Raw genomic sequence first — 19,089 nt, forward strand, 5'->3', positions numbered from 1 at the left:
CACTCTCTAAGGATGCTGGGTAGGTGATGAAGATGAGGCCTGCATAGGGCGGACTTATCACAATTATGTCATCTCGTCGCTGCCACGCTTCTACAAGAAAGGAAGGGTCTGGCACCTGAGCTGTCTCTTTTCCACCTACCTCCTTCTCGGTTTGACAGCACAACCGGTGGAGAGGTTATAATTTCTGTGAGCATTGCTGTTTGTAGATGCACTTGGTGACACTGCTTTCCCACTCTATGTATCTTCATTTAGCTTTGACATGCACATTTGTTTTTCTGTGTCTCCGTAGAACACTCAACATCTCAGTACGGATCCAGTTGAGATGTTTACTGCCCAAGGATTCTAGATATGTTGAGAAACCACATCCCGGTTGTCTGTCCTGATGTCTTTAGGTGTCAATAGCACTATCTTTGGAATTAATTCTGCTGAGGTGGCCTACCTAAAAAATAGTTAAAGGGACTTGCTAAAGTCATCAGCAGAAGACAGACGTTATTGGCCATCTGGGACGAAATAAAATCGTCACTCAGTATGACCCGATTATATGATGGCTGTAGGGATGACTGGAGCTGGGGGTTGTTCATCCCAAAGCCTGGCCGTAGTGTTTCTACTTGAGCACCATGACTGGGAAGCATGCATTTTACAGAATTCTTAATTTCCTTTGAAGAATCATCCTAGTTCAATATGCATGGAATAAGGGATGTTGTAATTACAATGAGGTCTCCTAGCAGCTGACCCTTGGTGACTTAAACTTGATGGTGTATGCGATGGAAAGAAGGAATATATTTTGGGCACTGTTCATGTCTATGATCATCCCTGCAGGATTTATTTACATGGGTTTTTCTCAGAGACCTGCTTGGCAATAATTACATACCCAGTTGCAATGGTGGAAATTTCAACAAGACCCATCGGCTATGGCTCAAACCATCAGTAAAGAGGAGTAACTATTTTCCACTCTCCACAGTTTGGAAGTATTTAATAGCAGTTGTCTGCCATGGATTCTGGCTCTGTGTGTGAGGAAAATGGTTGCAAGAATATTCTTGTACAATAAAAGATCCATTTTACAGTCTTCTGAGCGAGTTTCATTGATGACCTTAGGAGTAAGGGAACAAAGTCTTGTGATCTGAACTGATTTGGAAGCCGTTCGCGTAGACCTGTAAAAGACAATAGTGTTTCCCCCACAAATCTATTATTGCTTCTTTCTCACCATGTGAGTACCTCTGTTGAGTGCAGTAAGGGCCCAACTGGTGTAAACAACAAGCGACTTATTATGCAAAGGTTGGTCGCACACTGCTCGTCACACCAGCAAGTTGCCCCAAGGGACTGTGGTAGATGTAGTGGCGACGGCGGGTACGCCTATGCCACGATGTATAAAGAACAGTATGTGTTGCGTTAGCCATCCCTGGACACATGTTTCGAGGTAGTTGCCTCTCGTCAGCAGGGAGCAGGTCAGTGTAAAGGGGTGCCGTGTGGACTGCCAAAATGTAATTAAAACAGGTCAAGCGACTTATTGTGCTTTTGATTGTGGACGGCCTGTGGGACTAGCATCGCGAACTAGCTTGTGAATTGCCTTGGTTCATAATGTTATATTGTAGTTTCAGCTGACAAGTCATGTTTGGTGTCAGGGAATACCTGTTATTGGCTTTATTTCGCTCCTAGGTTGCACCAGTTTTCAGGAAGTCTAGCATTGTATACTGTGAGGTTGTGGATACATCGTCATTTTCTTCAAATAAGAAGCAGTAGCTAAACAATTCTGGGTTGGATCAGGAAATTGACCTTTTCTGCAGTTTGTTGTCAGTCCTCTGACCTGGATTATTTTGAGCACTGTTGTGAGGTGTGCAGAATGGTTGTATTAGAAGGTAACATGCATCAGGGTGCTTTTGCTGAGATTTATGGCTTATACGAGATGGACAACTCTCGGATGCAGCTTTAGAGAACCTCTGCTGCGCTGGATATGCCAAATGTAGCTGTCTGGGCTGCCTGAGTCCCACGTGGTCAGGAGCATTGGAATATAAAACGACTCACTTAATGACGCTTGGTATTCTGCAAGGAGTCTGATACTGGAAAAGCACTTTGAACCATTTACCTCAAGCAGTAGGTCACCCACTTTATGGGTGATCTGGTGCTCACCAATGATGGCCTTGTTGGGCGTAAGCATGTTGACAAAGATGTGGACCTCACTGCGTTGTTTCTTGGCAATGACAATCAGCAAGACCCAAGGTGTGAGGCTCTCAGACTCTCCAATGAGCCTCTCTTCTTTACCTTCTTTACCTTAGTGTCTGTTTGGTTTCTCAATTCAAAGTGTATCCAGCAGTGGAGTAAGCAATTGAACTAACTAGTAGATGTGTAATCAGGCACTTACTTTTCAGGCAGCCAATTGAATGTAAGACTTTTTTGAATTTGTCTAGCATCTCTGCAAGGTCACATGTTTGGAAGGATGAGCTGTGGTGCGTACCCTGCTTGGCAACTCCAGAGTGTATGGTTTTCTTTCTTGTTGACAAGGATGCGTGCATTAATTAAGTGGCTCTTGTGGTTCATGTTTGCAACTAATACCTCGTCATTTGGGATGGATGACTTGCTGCCACTGGATTCCCTTTTCACTTGGGTGGGCATACGCGATGGGATAGCGCTCAGTTGTTGAACAATGTTCTCTGAGGTGACATGACACAGATGATTTGAAGCCAATCAAGGCCATTGCTAGCTGTCCTGGGCGTTGCATTCTACATTCCCAAACCTCCTCACTGGTTGAGATTATGCGGATGTGTTCCTCTTTTTAACCACCCATGAGTAATGTATCTTTGCACTTCTGTATCACTTGTGTGCTGCGTTTTCTTCCTGCCTTAGAAGGAAGCCGAACATGGGGCTATTTTAATTCTCCTGCTATGCCCTTGTGTGGGAAGATGCCTCTGCAATACCTTCATAAACCTCTCCTCCCAAACCTCACTCTTATGGTTCCTTGGATGGAAGTTTGATTTGCCTAATTATAAAGTGCAGGTTTAACAATGACTTCTGCCAAAGAGGACTCAATGTGCACTGCACATGTTTTCCAATGTTCAAGTGGTCCTTACAGTCAGAATGCCTAACAGCGGCATTCCTGGGTTCTTTTCATAGAAGTGCCTTCACTTTGTACTGCAACATCCTTGAATTATCTGTGCATTGATGTCCTCTTCTAAACTGGCATATTCACAGGCTTAGAGAAGTGCAGAGGCGGACATGGAGAAATTTCTTCTGCCTCTTGGCCATGCAGAGGACAGCTTTTTATGGTCGGGTGACTTGGGACCCAATGTCTGTATTAAACGCTGATACTGTTCCATCATAATCACCTGCCTATTAGGGAGAGTGAGGAGTTAGATATAAATTGTGCATTTGATCCCCCTAAAAAGTAGAAGATGGAAGGCTTGTCTGCAGAAAATGTTTCTTTTATGGTTTTAATAATATTTTCCGACACCACCTCTATCGGGACAGTAGTGAAGAAGGTGCCTATATGATATTGAATGGCGGTAACAGAATTAACATGGCTGATGGCATGTCGAAAGTTCACTGCTCTTCCATCATGGACTCTCAATGGAGATGTCCACACTCCTCCTCATCAACATTTTCATCTCTGAACCAGGCCTTCTCTGAACCTACCGGCCCATTACCCACCTACCTATCATTGGAGAAATCATCGAGAAAACAGCCTCTAGTCTACTGCACGCTTCAATCAATAAGAACAACCTGCTGGAGGATTATTGATCCAGATGCAGGCCATGGTGCAGCACGTAAACTGCTATCAACCATGTAATGTATGCAAAGCTCCTAATAGGCAACAGAAATAACACATATTTCTGTACTGCTTGAGCTCTCTGCAACCTTATATATGGCAATCCACCTACAACTGGCCCGAACCCTAGAAACATGTGCAAACTTCTCTAGCACTATACTACAATCACCCATCCATCATCAACATGTCTCGATGGGATCTTGAGATCCAAGAATCTCCTCATCTCATGTGGACATCCCCTAGATCCATCCTCAACCACATTACATTCAATATATACTTGGAACCTCGTGGATCCATGGTCATCGACGACAGCATCATGCTCCATCAAATTGCTGAGGTCAAACAACTGAACCTAAAGAATCTCCTTGGCTGATGACATTTGAGAGCTTAGAACCTATATCAGTCTAATCCAGAACTGGATGTCAACCGCCTATCTAAAGCTTAACAAAACCCCTTCCTCCTGATAGCTAGCGATGCAGCAACTACAGATTCAAGCCTTTTTGTATGAAAAGAACATAGGAGGCTTCCCCCCACTACATGTCTACCAGTGCAAATCACAGTGATTCATCTTAAGCACCATCCTCTCTTACAACGAAAACAGAGAGACCATGGTATCAGTTATCTCTCCTGAGGAAAAGTGAAACACAGCCTTCCGGGTGACATTGTGGAGTCTACCTTTCTTTCAATTATATGGAGACTAAGCCCTACTGGCTTCCCCAACACCACTCTGATCTCCCTCAAAGGCATCCTTCTGGTACAGCATGTCTCATCATAAGCCTGAAGACATTCAACATTATCACCCTCATATTGAGGCCAACTAATTCACTTAAAAACATCTGAAACAGCACCTCTAACTGCCTGACAAAGAAAATTGCTACATCACATGGACAATGCCGAGCCAAGACCTGACCATATTGGAGTTTAAGAGATTTAAAAGGTGCAAAGTAGGAAAACACCAGAAGCCAGGCCTTCTCAATTTCAATTATCAGGATCTTGAACACAGTCAGACCTCATTCAGGTGGCTATCTGGGCCCCAACTGTTGTGGTTGAATTAGTTTGCCACTAGTGTCCTGGGGCTCATTCCACTATCGTTCTGCACTGTAGGACAAATGCAACCTTTTCCGAATTGGACTCTCTTGGTAGTGAAGGCGACTAGTCAAAGGGTTCTCAGGGAGATAGTTTGTGGGCAAGAGCTAAAAACCCACAAAGGCTTCTCAGGGAGTTGGTATGGGGCAGAAGATCAGAAATCAAGTCAGCCAACATGCACAATAGCAAATTGTCCCACCCAGTAATTCTTTCATTTAACAGAAATTAATCTAATCTCACAGCAAAATGAAATGCCACACAGTGAAATAGGAATTGCAATTGCAGTGCTGTAATCCTGGTTACAATCTTCTGTAAGGCACTACGTACCCCGTTGGGTGCTCTTTCCCCAAACTGGGTGATTTCTAATGACAACCGCCCCAGATACTGTGGGCATAGATATTAATTAGGCACAGGTGCAGATTACTTAAAGATACCCTACTAATCAGATGTGAAACTCAGTTCAATGTCTTTCGATCCTTATGTTCACTCAGGCAAAAAGTCTTAAGTCCACACAGCAGATTCTAGTCTTCCTTCGGGGCTGCTGTGCCAGCTTTGCGTTAGAACAGGAGCCGCTGGACGTAGTATAGATGGTGGATCAGGTATGGAGTTGTGGTGGCTGAGTCGCCCATGAGGGTGTGCCGCCGACAGTTGCAGCCTCCACGCAGATCAGATCTTTTACTTCAGCAGCAACATGGCTGACATTGGCAGCACCCATCTTAGAGGCTTGCAGAAGGCTTCCAGACAACACAGTGATTCTTTATTTTGCAAAGTCTTGCTTCAGTTCATAACAGGAACCCCACAAAGAGACTGAGGTTCCTGTGACAGCACTGGTCACTCCTGGCTAGTCCGTCTTTCGTGGTCAGCTTTCTCTGGCTGTTTCTCATGCCGGGAACATGCTGGACTATTCCTCCCAGACAGTCTCTGCTTCTACAAAGCTAATGACTCTTTTTCACTCACTCAAGTGGCAGGCAGGCTTCTAGGCACTAGACAAACACTCAGCTCCTCCAGCAGAAACTGCAGACTTCAGATTTTGTTCCGTGCACTGTCAGGCAGCCATCCATAGTAGCTCTTCGAGGACTTTGCAGTGGAACAAAGTGGGTGGTTTGGAACCCATTTTTATATCCATTTTCCAGACAGGAAATGTGGGCCTATTGTCTAAGGCTTGAGAATACGTTTGGGCTGGCTCTCTTTTGAATGTCATTTTCTGGATGTTCCTCAGACAAAGCATTTGTACAAGATAATTGCTCTCATTGTGGGTACAAATGGGACTTGCTTAAGCAGAAGTATCCAAAACAAGGGCACAATGAAGTGTGAGATCTCTGCACCTGCCTGACATCAGCTTTCCTAAAGCACCAATCAGGGACAGACAAAAGGACATCCTCAGTCACCTTGAACAACCGAAACAGCAGTTCCAACCCTCTCCCCTATCATCAACCCAATGGCAGTGCTCAAGAAGAACTAATCGAAGCCCTCTGCTAACAAGGTCCTTATTGAAGCTCTATGTCCATACCCCTCACCTCAAAGTCTGGTTCTCTGCCCTCCAATTACAGGAATAGAGGTAACACACTAAGTCTGTCAAGGGAACCTGCCTCCATACCACATCCTGTGCCATGCAAAAACGGGAGCATCTAAAATGGATCACACTGGCCCCAGTACTAAGACTCATACTACACACAGAGCCCTACTACCATATATGTGCTGCACATTCACTGCACTAACACATATCACATGCACACAGGATGCCAGTGCAAGGTTCTGGGGCTTTACATAACAGGGCTCAGTGGACTGTACTCTCTCTGGCACAGAGAGTAAGATCACGCTAAAGGTTTACAAACCATGGTAAACTGCCACGATAACTGGATGTGATTGAGCCAGGCCCTAAATACTAGTCCAACGCCCACTATGTGGGCACACATAGTGTGCTTCCCAAGCCCACAGATCATGTTCTGGACGTCACCAGGGACAGCCTTAGGCCTCTGTTCACACGTTAGGTAAGTGTGACGCCACGGCCAAATAAAACATCAAGATACCAGCTTTATGTGCAGTTTAGCACTCAGGGCAGGGGTACACCCCCATTTACCACACAGGGGACATTCCTGTCCAAACAAACAGCATTTCAATCAGCATAAGAATGGTTCTCAATCACCTAAAATTCAGAAAGAGCCTAAAGACCTACCTCTTCAAAAACTATTACCCGCCTGCCCAAAAGGAACTCTATCTTAAACCAATCTCCTGTAAATTACCTTGAATCATTTCTAGGGCTAAGCCATGCGTAAATCTCAAGACGGTTCACTCCAGAGCCACATTATTAGTTATACACAATTCAGATAGAGGATACAATGTGGCAATCTGAAGGAGAGGTATTTGCTTGGTTAAGACAGGTGTTATCTAGATTAGAACATGAAGGCAGAGCCAGTACCGCCTAAGAAGCTACAGGTGAACAAGGTAGGTAGGTCGCACATGCATTGGCATGTACAATTGAACACAGAAGGCAGAAGCTGCACATGGTGACAGCTTGGGTGGGGAGAAATTCTGTTTTGGCAAACACCACAATCAGGCAGGGCCTGAAATAAAAAGCCTCATTCTAGCTCATTAACCCAAGAGAGTGGCCTTTGGAGAAACTGGTGTAAAGAAAGACTGATTAATCAACCCAGGTCTGGGTCATGGGAGCTCAATGGGACAAGGTCAAACCTGATGTCCAATAATCAAGATTATAAAAGAAGGTTAAGCACATTAGTAAAGATAGTAAAGCCCAAAGATCCCTAACTAGATCGGACACATTATATACTTTCTGCTAACCAACAGGAACCATCAATAAGCAATTCTTTACAATGACCAGTGTGACTTAACAAACGCAAGGACACCAGACCACCATGACTCTGGTTGGTGAGAATTCCCAAACCATTTCTACTGGGCACCTAGAGTTTGAAAGCACAACCAGGCTATACAAACTGTAACAATACGCTGAACAAATATAAATATCATACATAAAAGAAGGGAAGGGATTCTCTGAGAGGCAACCCTACTACCAAGTCAAGCTCTTTAACACATCAAGAAATCACACTGTTCAAGAAGTACCAAGCACTGGCAAAGACAAGAAGTCCGGCCTCGGCTATAAAGGTATAGGCTTTGCAAATGCCTATTTAGCTCAGTATAAATATACAGTTTCAAGATGGCCGAGATGTTTGGACACAACGTGCCAATCGTCTTGAATGGGTAAAGAATGAAGGAACATTCCAAAATGGTCACATGCGTGCAGACAAAATGGCAGCCATTTTGGAAAGGTTTATGGTATACTTTACACAAAAGAATTAAAAAATGGCCACTCATGCATGTGCACCCATAGTCAACAGCATTCTTTATGTTAAAGTCAGTTTTGATGAGTTTACTAAGCATTACATCCTTCTATGATCTATTAAATGTGTTGGATAGCAATATATATTGATTACTCCACTCCAAGATACCCCAAGCGCAGAACATTTGCTTTACAAGTACATTAAAGTTCAAAACACCGACAGGATTAGTGTGGTGTAGCTGCTCCATTACCTTCTTATGATATTTGAAATTTCCCTAGAAAACCAATATATCTGTCTTTAATGTACTAATGCATGTAAATAGCATTGTGCGTGCCGGTGGTCGCATGTTTTAGCACATTAAAGCCTTTGGTAATGGATCTTCATACATCATGAAAAACAGAGACTAGGGGAAGCTATTCTACAATACAGAGCATGCATTTAATGGTATAGAACTCAATGGTACTCATAGTATCTAACTCAGCAGGATGAAAGACCAAGTGCACCTGCAGGAAATTTAACCTATAAACATAAGGTCAACAAAGATTGCTTAAGTCAGTGCATTGGTCCACTGATCCACCAGATCTAATTTTTAATATGCTTCACTGAACCACCGTAGTTGAATCAGTATAATGAAATTGAAGGCCAGCAGAAAAACAAATTCGCAGACCTTTTAAAAAGTTTGCAAAATCCTTATTCCACCCGCCTAAACTGCTCCTACATTCTATCCCATCAAATGCTGAACTAGGAGTGGTAGCAAGAAAAGGACAAAAAACATCGGCACAGAAAAGTAAACATAAGCGCACTCTAAAGATGCGTTAGCTCATGTAGAAGACGAAATATCATGTATTACTATTAATTGCACTTTTCTGAACTATGCAACATGATTTGTTGAAGGCCATTAGTAAGCATCTGTATTATACTGTACAGGGATGTGCTTAATGACACACTGGAAAGAAGAGAAGCCTCTCTTAGCAGAGGCACTAACACATATCCACTCCGCCTACTTTCTATGAAAGAATGGGCAGTGCTGTGAATGGAGAGACAAGTGAAAGGTCCCTGCCATTTTAATGTATGCAGCATTAAATGCCAACATTTGAGGACCACTGACGCCTTTCCAAACCCCACACTTATTATTTCTGGCTCTTATGGTGAATTTCAACCAGGGCAGGTCCTCAGCAGGAAGCTTACTAACCTGTCTGCTGTTACTGTAAGAGTAGTGTAACGTCACAAGGTTTGCAACTAGTGAGTGTGAGCAGGCGTCCTGGAACAGTAGTTGCTTTTGTTTAAAGTTCATGCTCTTTAGCTTTTGCTTTATAACAGACAAATATACCAGAACCAATGTAAGCTTGCAAATTAAATGACTCCAGATGAAACATGAATGCTAATGCTTACATGGCTAAACGAAGAGCAGAACCATACCTGTAGGCCAATCATTAATTATACTGCATTCCATCTAGAGCCTGCATTGTCTACACTAAAAGCGGCACTATACCTTGAATCAATTCTAGGGCTAAGCCTTCTGTCTATCTCTCTGTTGCCTGCAAAGCTAGGTTAGACGTATACAAATGCATAATGCATATATACATAGATGGATACAAAGCAGAAATGGCTCACACGAGTCACCAGTGTTATACCATGCAGAGGTATGCGGAAATCTACACTAAAAGCGACATAATATGCTGTTAACCCAGAAGAGACTGCTATAAATTACAAGCATTGGCATAGCCAATAGGTCTCGCCTTTGGGACCTTATAAGTGTTTAGCCATGCAACAGTTGCATAACTAAATACTTATAAGGTCCCAAAAGCGAGACCTATTGGCTATGCCAAGCGGCCCTGCGGCCGCGAAATTGATCGCGATCAAACATCAAAGCGGCCGTGCGGCAGTGAAAGTGAAAGTAATCGCGGTAAAGCGCGTGCCACATGCACTGTAGCTCCAGGCTGGCCTGGTAGCACTTTTTGGAGCCCTCTCAATAAGTCTCGCCAGACCAGCGCATGCGCTGGGTCAGGCGAGACCTAAAAAAGGGACTTATTGTTCAACCACACCATTTTTGCAAACTTGATTTTCAGGATGGGTCACCCCAGAATAGAACTCCCTACCAAATGACCCAACGATATCCCCAGACATCCTTAAATTAAACAAAAACAATAAAAAAGCACCAAATTAGTATCGTCTTTATAAATGATATCCCCTCCTTCTGGCACACTTTTCATTCTCAGGATTTGCCTCCTTACAAGCATCCCTCGATGAGATGTTCTCATCAACATGAAGAGTTACTGAATATGGATCTTTGATAGGACTGTGGGGTGTTCGAGGGCACACCCCTCAGGATCGAGAGATTGCTCATGTGGAAAATCCAACCATAAATACCATAAATGTTTCGAGATAAAACTGCTGCCAGGCGCTACGCCCAACATCCTGGATTCGGCCAAACCCCCGCTCTTCCACGGCCTTCAACCGCATATAGTTTGGATTTGGTGACAGGCCATGGGCCCACCACCTGTGGTCAGCCAACCGAATGCCACACACGGCTTTCGGCCATGTATAGGGTTAGCTGCAGGTTCTGTGCCTAGTCTCCCACAGACAGGCAACCCCCGAAGTGCACTGCCTTCCACCGTATGCAGCATGAAGCTGGCGACAGGGTCTGGGCTGCACTAAGGGCACCCACCCCACTTTTTTGTTGTTGTTTTTTGATCCTTGGACTCTAGCAGGAGTAAGGGAATTGCACTGGCTCCTGCAAGAGTCCTGCTGAATAGCAACCACCCACAACAAAAATATTTATTTTGTTTAATTTTACCTCCTTATCCATTATTTTTGTGTCGGTTTTCAGGACACGGAGGCCGTGACCTGTAATGGCGGCCCCATTTCTCCAAATATTGCAGCTAGCCAATCAGAACACGAGGAACGGTGGATCTTGCAGGAGCAAGGCAGCTGATTGGGAAAAGCCCACTTAGCCAATTAGATTGCTCTATTGAGGTTGCGTGCCTGCAGAACTCCCGCCTTCCCAACCGTCCAGATATCTTCAAATTTTGAACCTCAGTTTCTTAAAAACTACTGAACAGATGTACACCAAATCACAAAAGCACACTTTCTGGGTAAAGCTCTAGATTTCTGTCAAATTTGGAGTCATTCTGTTTAGCCATTTTGGCTGCAGCACTGTTTGAAAATCCCTATGGAAATTGCATGGGGAAATTGTGTTTTGGGACCCCTGCTTTTTCTCAGCCCCCGATTTACGGATTTCTCCAAACCTTTTCAGGAACGAGCTGAGAGGGGTGAACTTTTTTGGGGGGGAAGTTTTGTGCAGATTCGTCAAGCTGCACCAAAGTTATTAGGAAACCAAAAAATCTATTTCCTACGGTAACTTGATCCCAACTGTAATCATATTTATAAAATATATACATATATAAATTACAAATAATTTTTTATAAATTATTATTTTCTTAAATATATATCCATATTAATTTATAATTTTTAATTCAGAATATAATATAATTAAACTAAAATGTAGTTTTCTAAAATATCCATTTCTCACCTCCTAAAAACTCCATACTAGCTCTTTACACTACCCATCCCTGTTCCCAAAAAACTCCTTACTCCCCCATTAACTACCCATCCTTAAGCCATAAAAAATCTTCACTAATGTTATACACTACCTGCCTCTAAACTGTAAAAACACATCACTACCTTCTATATTTAACAAAATGAAAATCATGAACCCACTTCGTATTCTATTTTTTTAATGCAACCTATTATTTAATAATTATTAGCATGAATTAACTTAAAATTATTTTATTTTACTTAATTACTCAAATGTAATTATTTTAACCGAATTCTTTTTTAAAAGAAAGTATTTAAATACCTTATGCTTAATTACAATTACAGTTTAAGTGCCTCAGAAAATACACACACACATATATATATATATATATATATATATATATATATATATATATATATATATATTCTAAAGTTAGGACACTTAAAACTAATTTATCTGTGAAGTAAGGATCTGTGATGTAAAACTGGAACATTTAACTGGGATGTAATGATTCCATGAAGTGAAAACCACAGTCTAATGACTCCAGATGTAACCCGTGCAATGAAAGAGTAACATACCATTACTCGTGGCTGTGATTAATTTAAGCATTGCTTACAACACTTTGTGCAGAGAAGCTGTAAGTTTGATGTACGTGCCCAGGTGATGGTCCCATACTCACTGTGCAATGGGACTCAAGCTATAGCTCACAGACAGGGTTTAAGCAGTCTTAAACACATATGAGGTTTCTTGTGTATACATGTAGAGAACATGGACTGGCGGTTTGGGTTTAACTACCCCTATTGGAGCAGGACCAAAGTTGATTTCCATATGGCTGGTGTCTGTCTAGAGTGGCACAGTAAAAGAAAAAGGATGGACTGCAATACAGACTGTTCGATATAGCCAGTGGCTGAGATTAATTCAAGCATTCCACCCATCACCTTGCGTTGCTGCTGTATGACTGCCTCACAGGCTTTAGAGGCACAGTGACTGTGGTGAGGGCCAATGGTATATTCCCTTTGTAGAATCTAAAGATTGTGCCCTGAGCTGGTGCAGGTGAGGTGTGAGCTGTTTATATTCCCCATGTAGATTTCAGGCCCTGATTCGAGTAGAGGTGCAAGGGCTGTGAAGTGAGCCCCAGTGGCATTTTTCCTATATAAATCCTATTTCCTTAGATGATGCAGAGACTCTTGAGGTGAGTCCTATGGGTATATTCCCTATGTAGATTCCAGGCTCTGTTTCTGAATCCAGTGGTCTTTACATAAATCCCTTCTAGGCTCTTTAGCTTTTTCCTTTGGGTGGAGGGACTGTTGTGGTGAGTTTCTTATCCATCCCATATAAAGCCCTTGTGGTAGTGAGGGGCAGTTAGGTGAGTCCTAGGAGATACTTTCCAACAAGGCCCCTCGTGGACCATCTTCTGTGTGGTGGAGTGGGTGCCACATGTGCTAGAAGTGTATCCTCTTAAGAGATACCACACTATGATCCCTGAAGTGATGCTGGGGCTCGTGAATTGAGTCTTAGGGCACATTCTGTTTTCAGAACCAGGGCTCACTTTTAATAAAAAATACAACATAAGCACAAGTTAAGAGCACCTTCCTGTAGAACTTATGGATTCTTCACCAATTCAACCCATCTCTGGGCGCCTCCTACCTCTTACTTTGAAAGCCCTCTGGATGCGCCTCAGGGCCTCCTCAGCTCCCTTGGGGTTTGCCTCCATGGTGATCACAACGCCGACTGGCAGGCCAAAATCCCGAAGAGAGACAGCCAGCTCTTGCCCAGTCTGCACCCAGAGGTCCTGTGGTGCCGTGATGATAGCGACGTGGGCCCACTGAAAGAACCGGAGGACTGTGTAGAGAACCTCTGAGGCCAGTGGGAGAGGCCGGACAAAGGTAGAGAAACCACGCACCTCGGTGTTGGTGCTCAGACAGGCCCAGGAGAAAACCGCCTTGTTCCAGTGCTTCCCAAAGAGTCCAGCTGCTGTGCAGTACCCGGGGTTGACCGGTCCTACAAACCCAGAGGCGTAGTTCACTGTGTTGACAAACCCAGCCAAGGCCCTTGAGGTCAGGCAGTCTTCGTTGAACATAACATAGTCGTACCAGTAACCCTTGTTCAATAAAGGGTCTCTGTTGATCCGGCTCACCGCAAGCTTGGCAGCCAGCTCAGGCAGGGCTTTGGCAAACAGTGGGTCACAGGACCAGGGCCCAACTATACCCACTTTGAAAGTGGTGGACTGGATGCACCAAGGCAAGCAGAAAAGAAGGAGGCAGATGCTGTAGGACCAGTTGCGACTGCTTCCTTGGGCGTGTCTCCTCCGTCTCCACCTCGGGTGGTTGGAGAGCATCAACAAGAAATTCTGGAACCTGCAATCCAAAAGCGTCATGATCAACCGTCACTTATGCACCAAGATTTCTAGAGTCCAGCTAAGAAGTCGCTAAAGCCTTTCTGAGCAGACGCTGGAAGAGAGGCAGCCATTTGCAGAGACTCCGTTAAGGTTTTCCCACCTAGATACCTACAAAGAAAGGGAGAGACAAAATGAGTCAATGAGACAGTTCACAACCTGGTCAACATAAGCCACCTTCTAGAGGAAGGGGAGTCAGGGAAAGGTTCCCTTTGTGGCACATTGCTGGTAGCTCTCTACAGCTATGGGGGGCACCAGGGACTGGAAAAAAAGCTGTTCAAATGAAGAACCAGTGATCAACCTGCAAACAAGAACAGGATGAAGTCAAAGAGGGTGAGAGTGATGCGAAGCAGCCAAAAGCAGGGAGTCTATGGTGCAAGGGGGAGGAAAACAAAGGCAAGAAAAAGTAAGGAAAGGAAGAGGAGAAAGAGAAAGCAAGCAAAGCCATACAGGCAGGTAAGGTAAGATTCAGTAAAGAGAGAAGTTTAAGAAGGAGGAAGACAGAACAAAATAGAGAAAAGAAATTGCTTGACATGTCGGACTACCATAAAGAACACCACCCACGACCGTTAGTCTTTAGAAATCAGACGTCACATTTTATACTGTAGCAGAAGATATCCACAGCTCCCAGTACTCTGGATGTACCTTGTGTGCGATGACATCTTACACATTCATACTTCTGTCACAGCTTATTCATATTTAGGCACTGTAAGATAGCATCTGTTCAACCAAGAGACATAACTGGCAGTGTATATCACCCACCACCCGTCTCTGAGATGACAACACTTACTCAGTAGGTGGCATCTTGCTTAGTCACTAGCACCTTACAACCAGCCTAAGCTCTAAGATGAAATGACTTACACTGTAAGAGACATTCCTCACGGCCTCTATTACTTTACAGTCAGTCATGGGTGACATCTCTTCATCCAAGAGACATCACTGGCACTGTATATGAACATCTAACCAGTGTGAGATGGTATCTTACATTTCGAGACATCATACCCACAAAACAACTAGGTCAGGAGGACATGCGTTCTCTTACATCCCTTAGAAGGTGTGGAACAGCCTCCCACTCCACATCAGAGCCTACTCTCTTCTTGAATTCTGTAGGAAGCTGAAGTCCTGGCTTTTTAGTTAACCAACCTATGATAGGCAGGGCTAGGTGCACACCTGTTCATTGCCAGGATACCCTTGGGGGTGATATTTATACTTTAAAATTACACATAAAAGCTCTTATGGCCTTTCAATCAGTGTTAGGTGACATTTCTTCCACCAAGAACCTTATGTGGCAACTTCCTAATGATCGGCTGCCACATGGCACGCTCACTGTTTCCATAGTAAGATACTAGAGGTTTGAGAAACACAACTCCATCCAGAGCTCTTTCCTGCTTCCGCCTCTTCAACGGTCCTTTCCTCTCCAATTTGCTATCTTTCATCTCTCATGTCCCACTGAAAGTGGCGTAAATTGTTATACAAATATAAAACATAGCAGTTGTCTCACAACTAGAGCCAAATTATCCCTGGTGATGTGGGTATCGAGATCTCACTATACTTAGGACACAGATGCACCATGGGTACATCTGGTGGATTGGCAAACAGCTGATAGAGAAGCAGAGGGCCAGCCTGCGTCACCGTAAGGTGTGCTCAGAAGACAGCGGGATCCCTAAAGCGCCTACGCTTCGGAGAGATTTGTTCTTACAAAGCATCTCAAGAGGTTTATGAAAAGCCCTTCTAAACCACAGGATCCTCTCCAGGGATGCACAGGTCTTAGTTTTCAATTTTCAATCTTCCTCCTTAGGTAGGTGGGCATGGCACGCATTCATGAGATCCAAAACCATTTATTAGACATGTTGTTGCTCTGGTTTTTTTGGGGGGCGGGGGCATGAGATGCCAATGGGAGAAAATTGATTTTTTGAGGCGATGAAATCTATATTATTTCGATATATAGAAATATATATATATTTGTATGTATATGTGTATATATATATAACTACAATAATTAACACAATTACATGTGGTTTTGTCTACCCAAGGCACCTTCCTCGGGACCCAAATACAGATATGAAATAATGTATGTCACGCCAAACAAGGGAAACGTACTGAATTCTATTTTTTGGTAATTAATTAGGAGAGGCTTAACCAGTTGAGGTTGTTTTCTGTACAGGACTGGAGGCAGATGGCAGCTAGACTACCTGAGCTTGACATGGGATAGAACTGAATAGTAGAGTGGAACCTTCAGAGAGCAACAGTGAAAAGGACGCGTGAGCAGCTGCGGAGGTCTGAGAAAAAAAGCCCCGTCAGGGTCATAGAAACACGGCTTCACCACAGCAGCAATGGGCCTTTCTATGGAATATTCTTCCTCTGGATACAAGCTTTGCAATGAACTGGACGTTGAATACATTTATTTTGAAGTTACAGTCTACTGGTGGATTTTAAGTTGGGGCCCATATATTTTGATTGAGAGCAAAACCCTGTGGCGAGTGCATGCTTTTGTAGGTGCAACATAACGGTTTGTGCATCAGACCTCAATAAAAAATATTATAGCCCCATTTTAAAAACCCCCAACAGGGCCCTGCAGCTGAGAAGATTAGGAAAGGTCAGAAGAAATAGGAGAACATGACTTTGCACCTATACATTTGATAAATACTTGCTGGCTGAGAGCTTGACTGCACTTCTGCTTAAATTTGGAGACTGCAAGAGTCTGATTTTTCATCTCTAGGGCAAGATTTATCTCAGGTTGTCATTTTTTATTGTAACTCGCTCATATTCACTAGTTACTGGCAATGGAAAACGCTAGATCTGTGTAGCATCACTTGGGACCTACTGACCCACTCAAAGAGAAACCCCAACAAAAACTGAAACGACAACCCACCTGTAGGACATGGAATCCGGCACAACCAGGGAGAGTCAAGATGCCAGCGCCACTTTCTGCAACTTCTGGGTAGTGGAAATAAAAAAAAGACTGTAGACATAGGTCGGAAAATCTAACCCAAAATCTATTCACATGGTGAATATCTGGAGGAGAGTGTCCGCGCGGGATCTGGTTGGTCGACGCCCATCTCCGCCGCCCCAAACCTCGGATAGTAAAGTTGCCCAGGTCCTTCAGGCCCTGCCAGGCAGGCTTGCGTAGGCGTGGGCTTCCAGGGTGGTACCCCTCCTAGGCCCCCAGTTCCTTGTGAGGGGCAGCCTCTGCCCTGGGGCGGGCGGACACTTCATCTAGACGCATCTCTTGGCTGCGGAGAGTGCGCTGCAAAAGGGAGATTTTTTCCTGAAAGCTAATCCCCCCACCTCTTTAACCCCCACCTTCTCGTATCTATTTGGATGTAAGCTGATTAATGCAAAGACTGAGGGTGGAGGCGATGCGGGGAGCAATGCCGGGGATAGGGAAGAGATGAGAGAGATTACGAGCAAAGCTCCCCATGACTTTTCACGGCGGGAGAAGGGAGGCGGGAGGTGTCAGTCAGTGCAGGATTTCTGATAATGAGGCGATCTGCAGCGGTTTGAGACGGTGGCGGCGGGGCCCAAGTCTCAGCGCGGCCTGGGATAGTCTGTGACCCTGGGCAAACTGGGGGCAGAGGCCAGTCATGAATTCCAGGAGTAGTAGGTACACTCTACTGTAAAAAGTGATCTAAATGGACCGATTACCTATATATGTTTTGCAGCTATTGTCAGAGAGTCGATTTGGGAAAAGGGTGGTCTTTAAAGGTGTGTGGATTAAAAGTCCACCGAGAACGAGGCTAACATGGGCGCTGACCTTACTTCCTGGAGGATGCTGTCAAAACATTGGTTGTAGGTCTCTGTGAGGATGGATTTGCATCATGGCTGATGATGAGGCGTCGGACACCCGCGCTGAGAGGCATTCATTTAAAGTGATATTTTTGTTAATTATGGACTTAGAAAGTATCATGCCGCCCCTTTCAGACGACACCACCGCCAGTGAACTATGAGGGAAGCCCGTTGTTATGTCCACTGTGGCCTGAATTCATATCACACACACAAGACGATTTTGCGCAAGACACTCTCTTCCTGAACGCACACATTTGAAGGGGCTCTCAACATGTGGGAATAAAGAAAAGGAGGCCACACTGTGCAATTCAGCCACTGGCTCTGTGTCTTCCTTTCTTTTACATGAAAGGTCCCCGCTTCGTTGTCTTTGGCGCATGGGGTAAGAACGTGGTGGCAGGCAGAAGTCACACAAAGGTCGGCTCGTTTTGGGCTCAAGGGTCCATGAGGACCTCAAGCTGGGCCAGAGCCAGGCCTCTCGCTTGAGCTTGGCTTCACTTCTTAATGGCCCGCCCACCTCCATCTTGGAGGGAAAGGGCCCACGTTGTGGCGGAGAGCGAGACGTTTGTCCGGGGAGAAAGGGCCATGCTGGCTGTGGTATCAAGGAGTGGGTAGGACCTTTTTTTCTCCAAGGGTTGTCGTAGACACATATTGTATTATAACTGCATTTATAAAGCGCTTACTACCCAACGAGGCTAGAAGCCTCGGGTTATAATTCTCTTACTCTGTAACATTGGTCAGGGGCTTCTTAATTACTAGAGCGCAGCCTTTTTGTTGACCGTATTTTCGATGGTCTGGACATGTCAGAGATCTGATTACCCAATCCCATGCATGAGAAATAGGAATCCTAGGAATTATAGTAAAGATAAGTCCTACAACTGACAAGGGAGATGAATAGTATGAATGACTGCAAATAATATCTATGAATGACAAAGAATATGAGTTCTATGAATAGTAACAACGAGTCCTATCAATGTTAGCAAAGAGGACCTTATGAATGACACAAAGGAGGTGCCCTTCTGATCGCAGATAGGATAAGTCATGCGTTAAGTCTAATTGGTCGCACACTGCTCCACCTACCAAGCGTGTTACCCCAATGAAAAATGGTCCCTGAGGTCAGCGTCGGCGAGTACGCCTATGCCCGTGCAATGCATGCAAGTATGAGTAGCGTTAGCCATCCCTGGACACGTGTTTCGAGGTAGTTGCCTCTCGTCAGCAGGGAGTAGGAAAG

At 44.3% G+C, this 19,089-nt stretch overlaps 1 protein-coding gene across 5 annotated transcripts in view; it reads right to left on the reverse strand.

Annotated features, from left to right (window-relative positions):
* The window catches only part of LOC146782652 (retinal guanylyl cyclase 2-like), a 465,010-nt gene extending 447,708 nt beyond the window's left edge, over window positions 1–17,302 (reverse strand). For 4 of the 5 annotated variants that reach the window (XM_085637790.1, XM_085637788.1, XM_085637789.1 and 1 more), the window contains exons 1-2: window positions 16,948–17,302; window positions 13,328–14,186 (exon numbers count right to left, since the gene is read on the reverse strand). In XM_085637790.1, coding sequence (XP_085493916.1) covers window positions 13,328–14,057 — 730 coding nt within the window. In that variant the 5' untranslated portion in view covers window positions 14,058–14,186; window positions 16,948–17,302. Of the gene's footprint in view, window positions 1–13,327; window positions 14,187–15,576; window positions 15,713–16,947 lie in introns of those variants that run through there. The other variant, XM_085637787.1, reaches the window with a different exon arrangement.
* Window positions 17,303–19,089: the final 1,787 nt, after the last annotated feature.

This window comes from Triturus cristatus, chromosome 12, assembly GCF_964204655.1.
Source record: "Triturus cristatus chromosome 12, aTriCri1.1, whole genome shotgun sequence".
In the NCBI taxonomy this organism is placed as follows: Eukaryota; Metazoa; Chordata; class Amphibia; order Caudata; family Salamandridae; genus Triturus; species Triturus cristatus.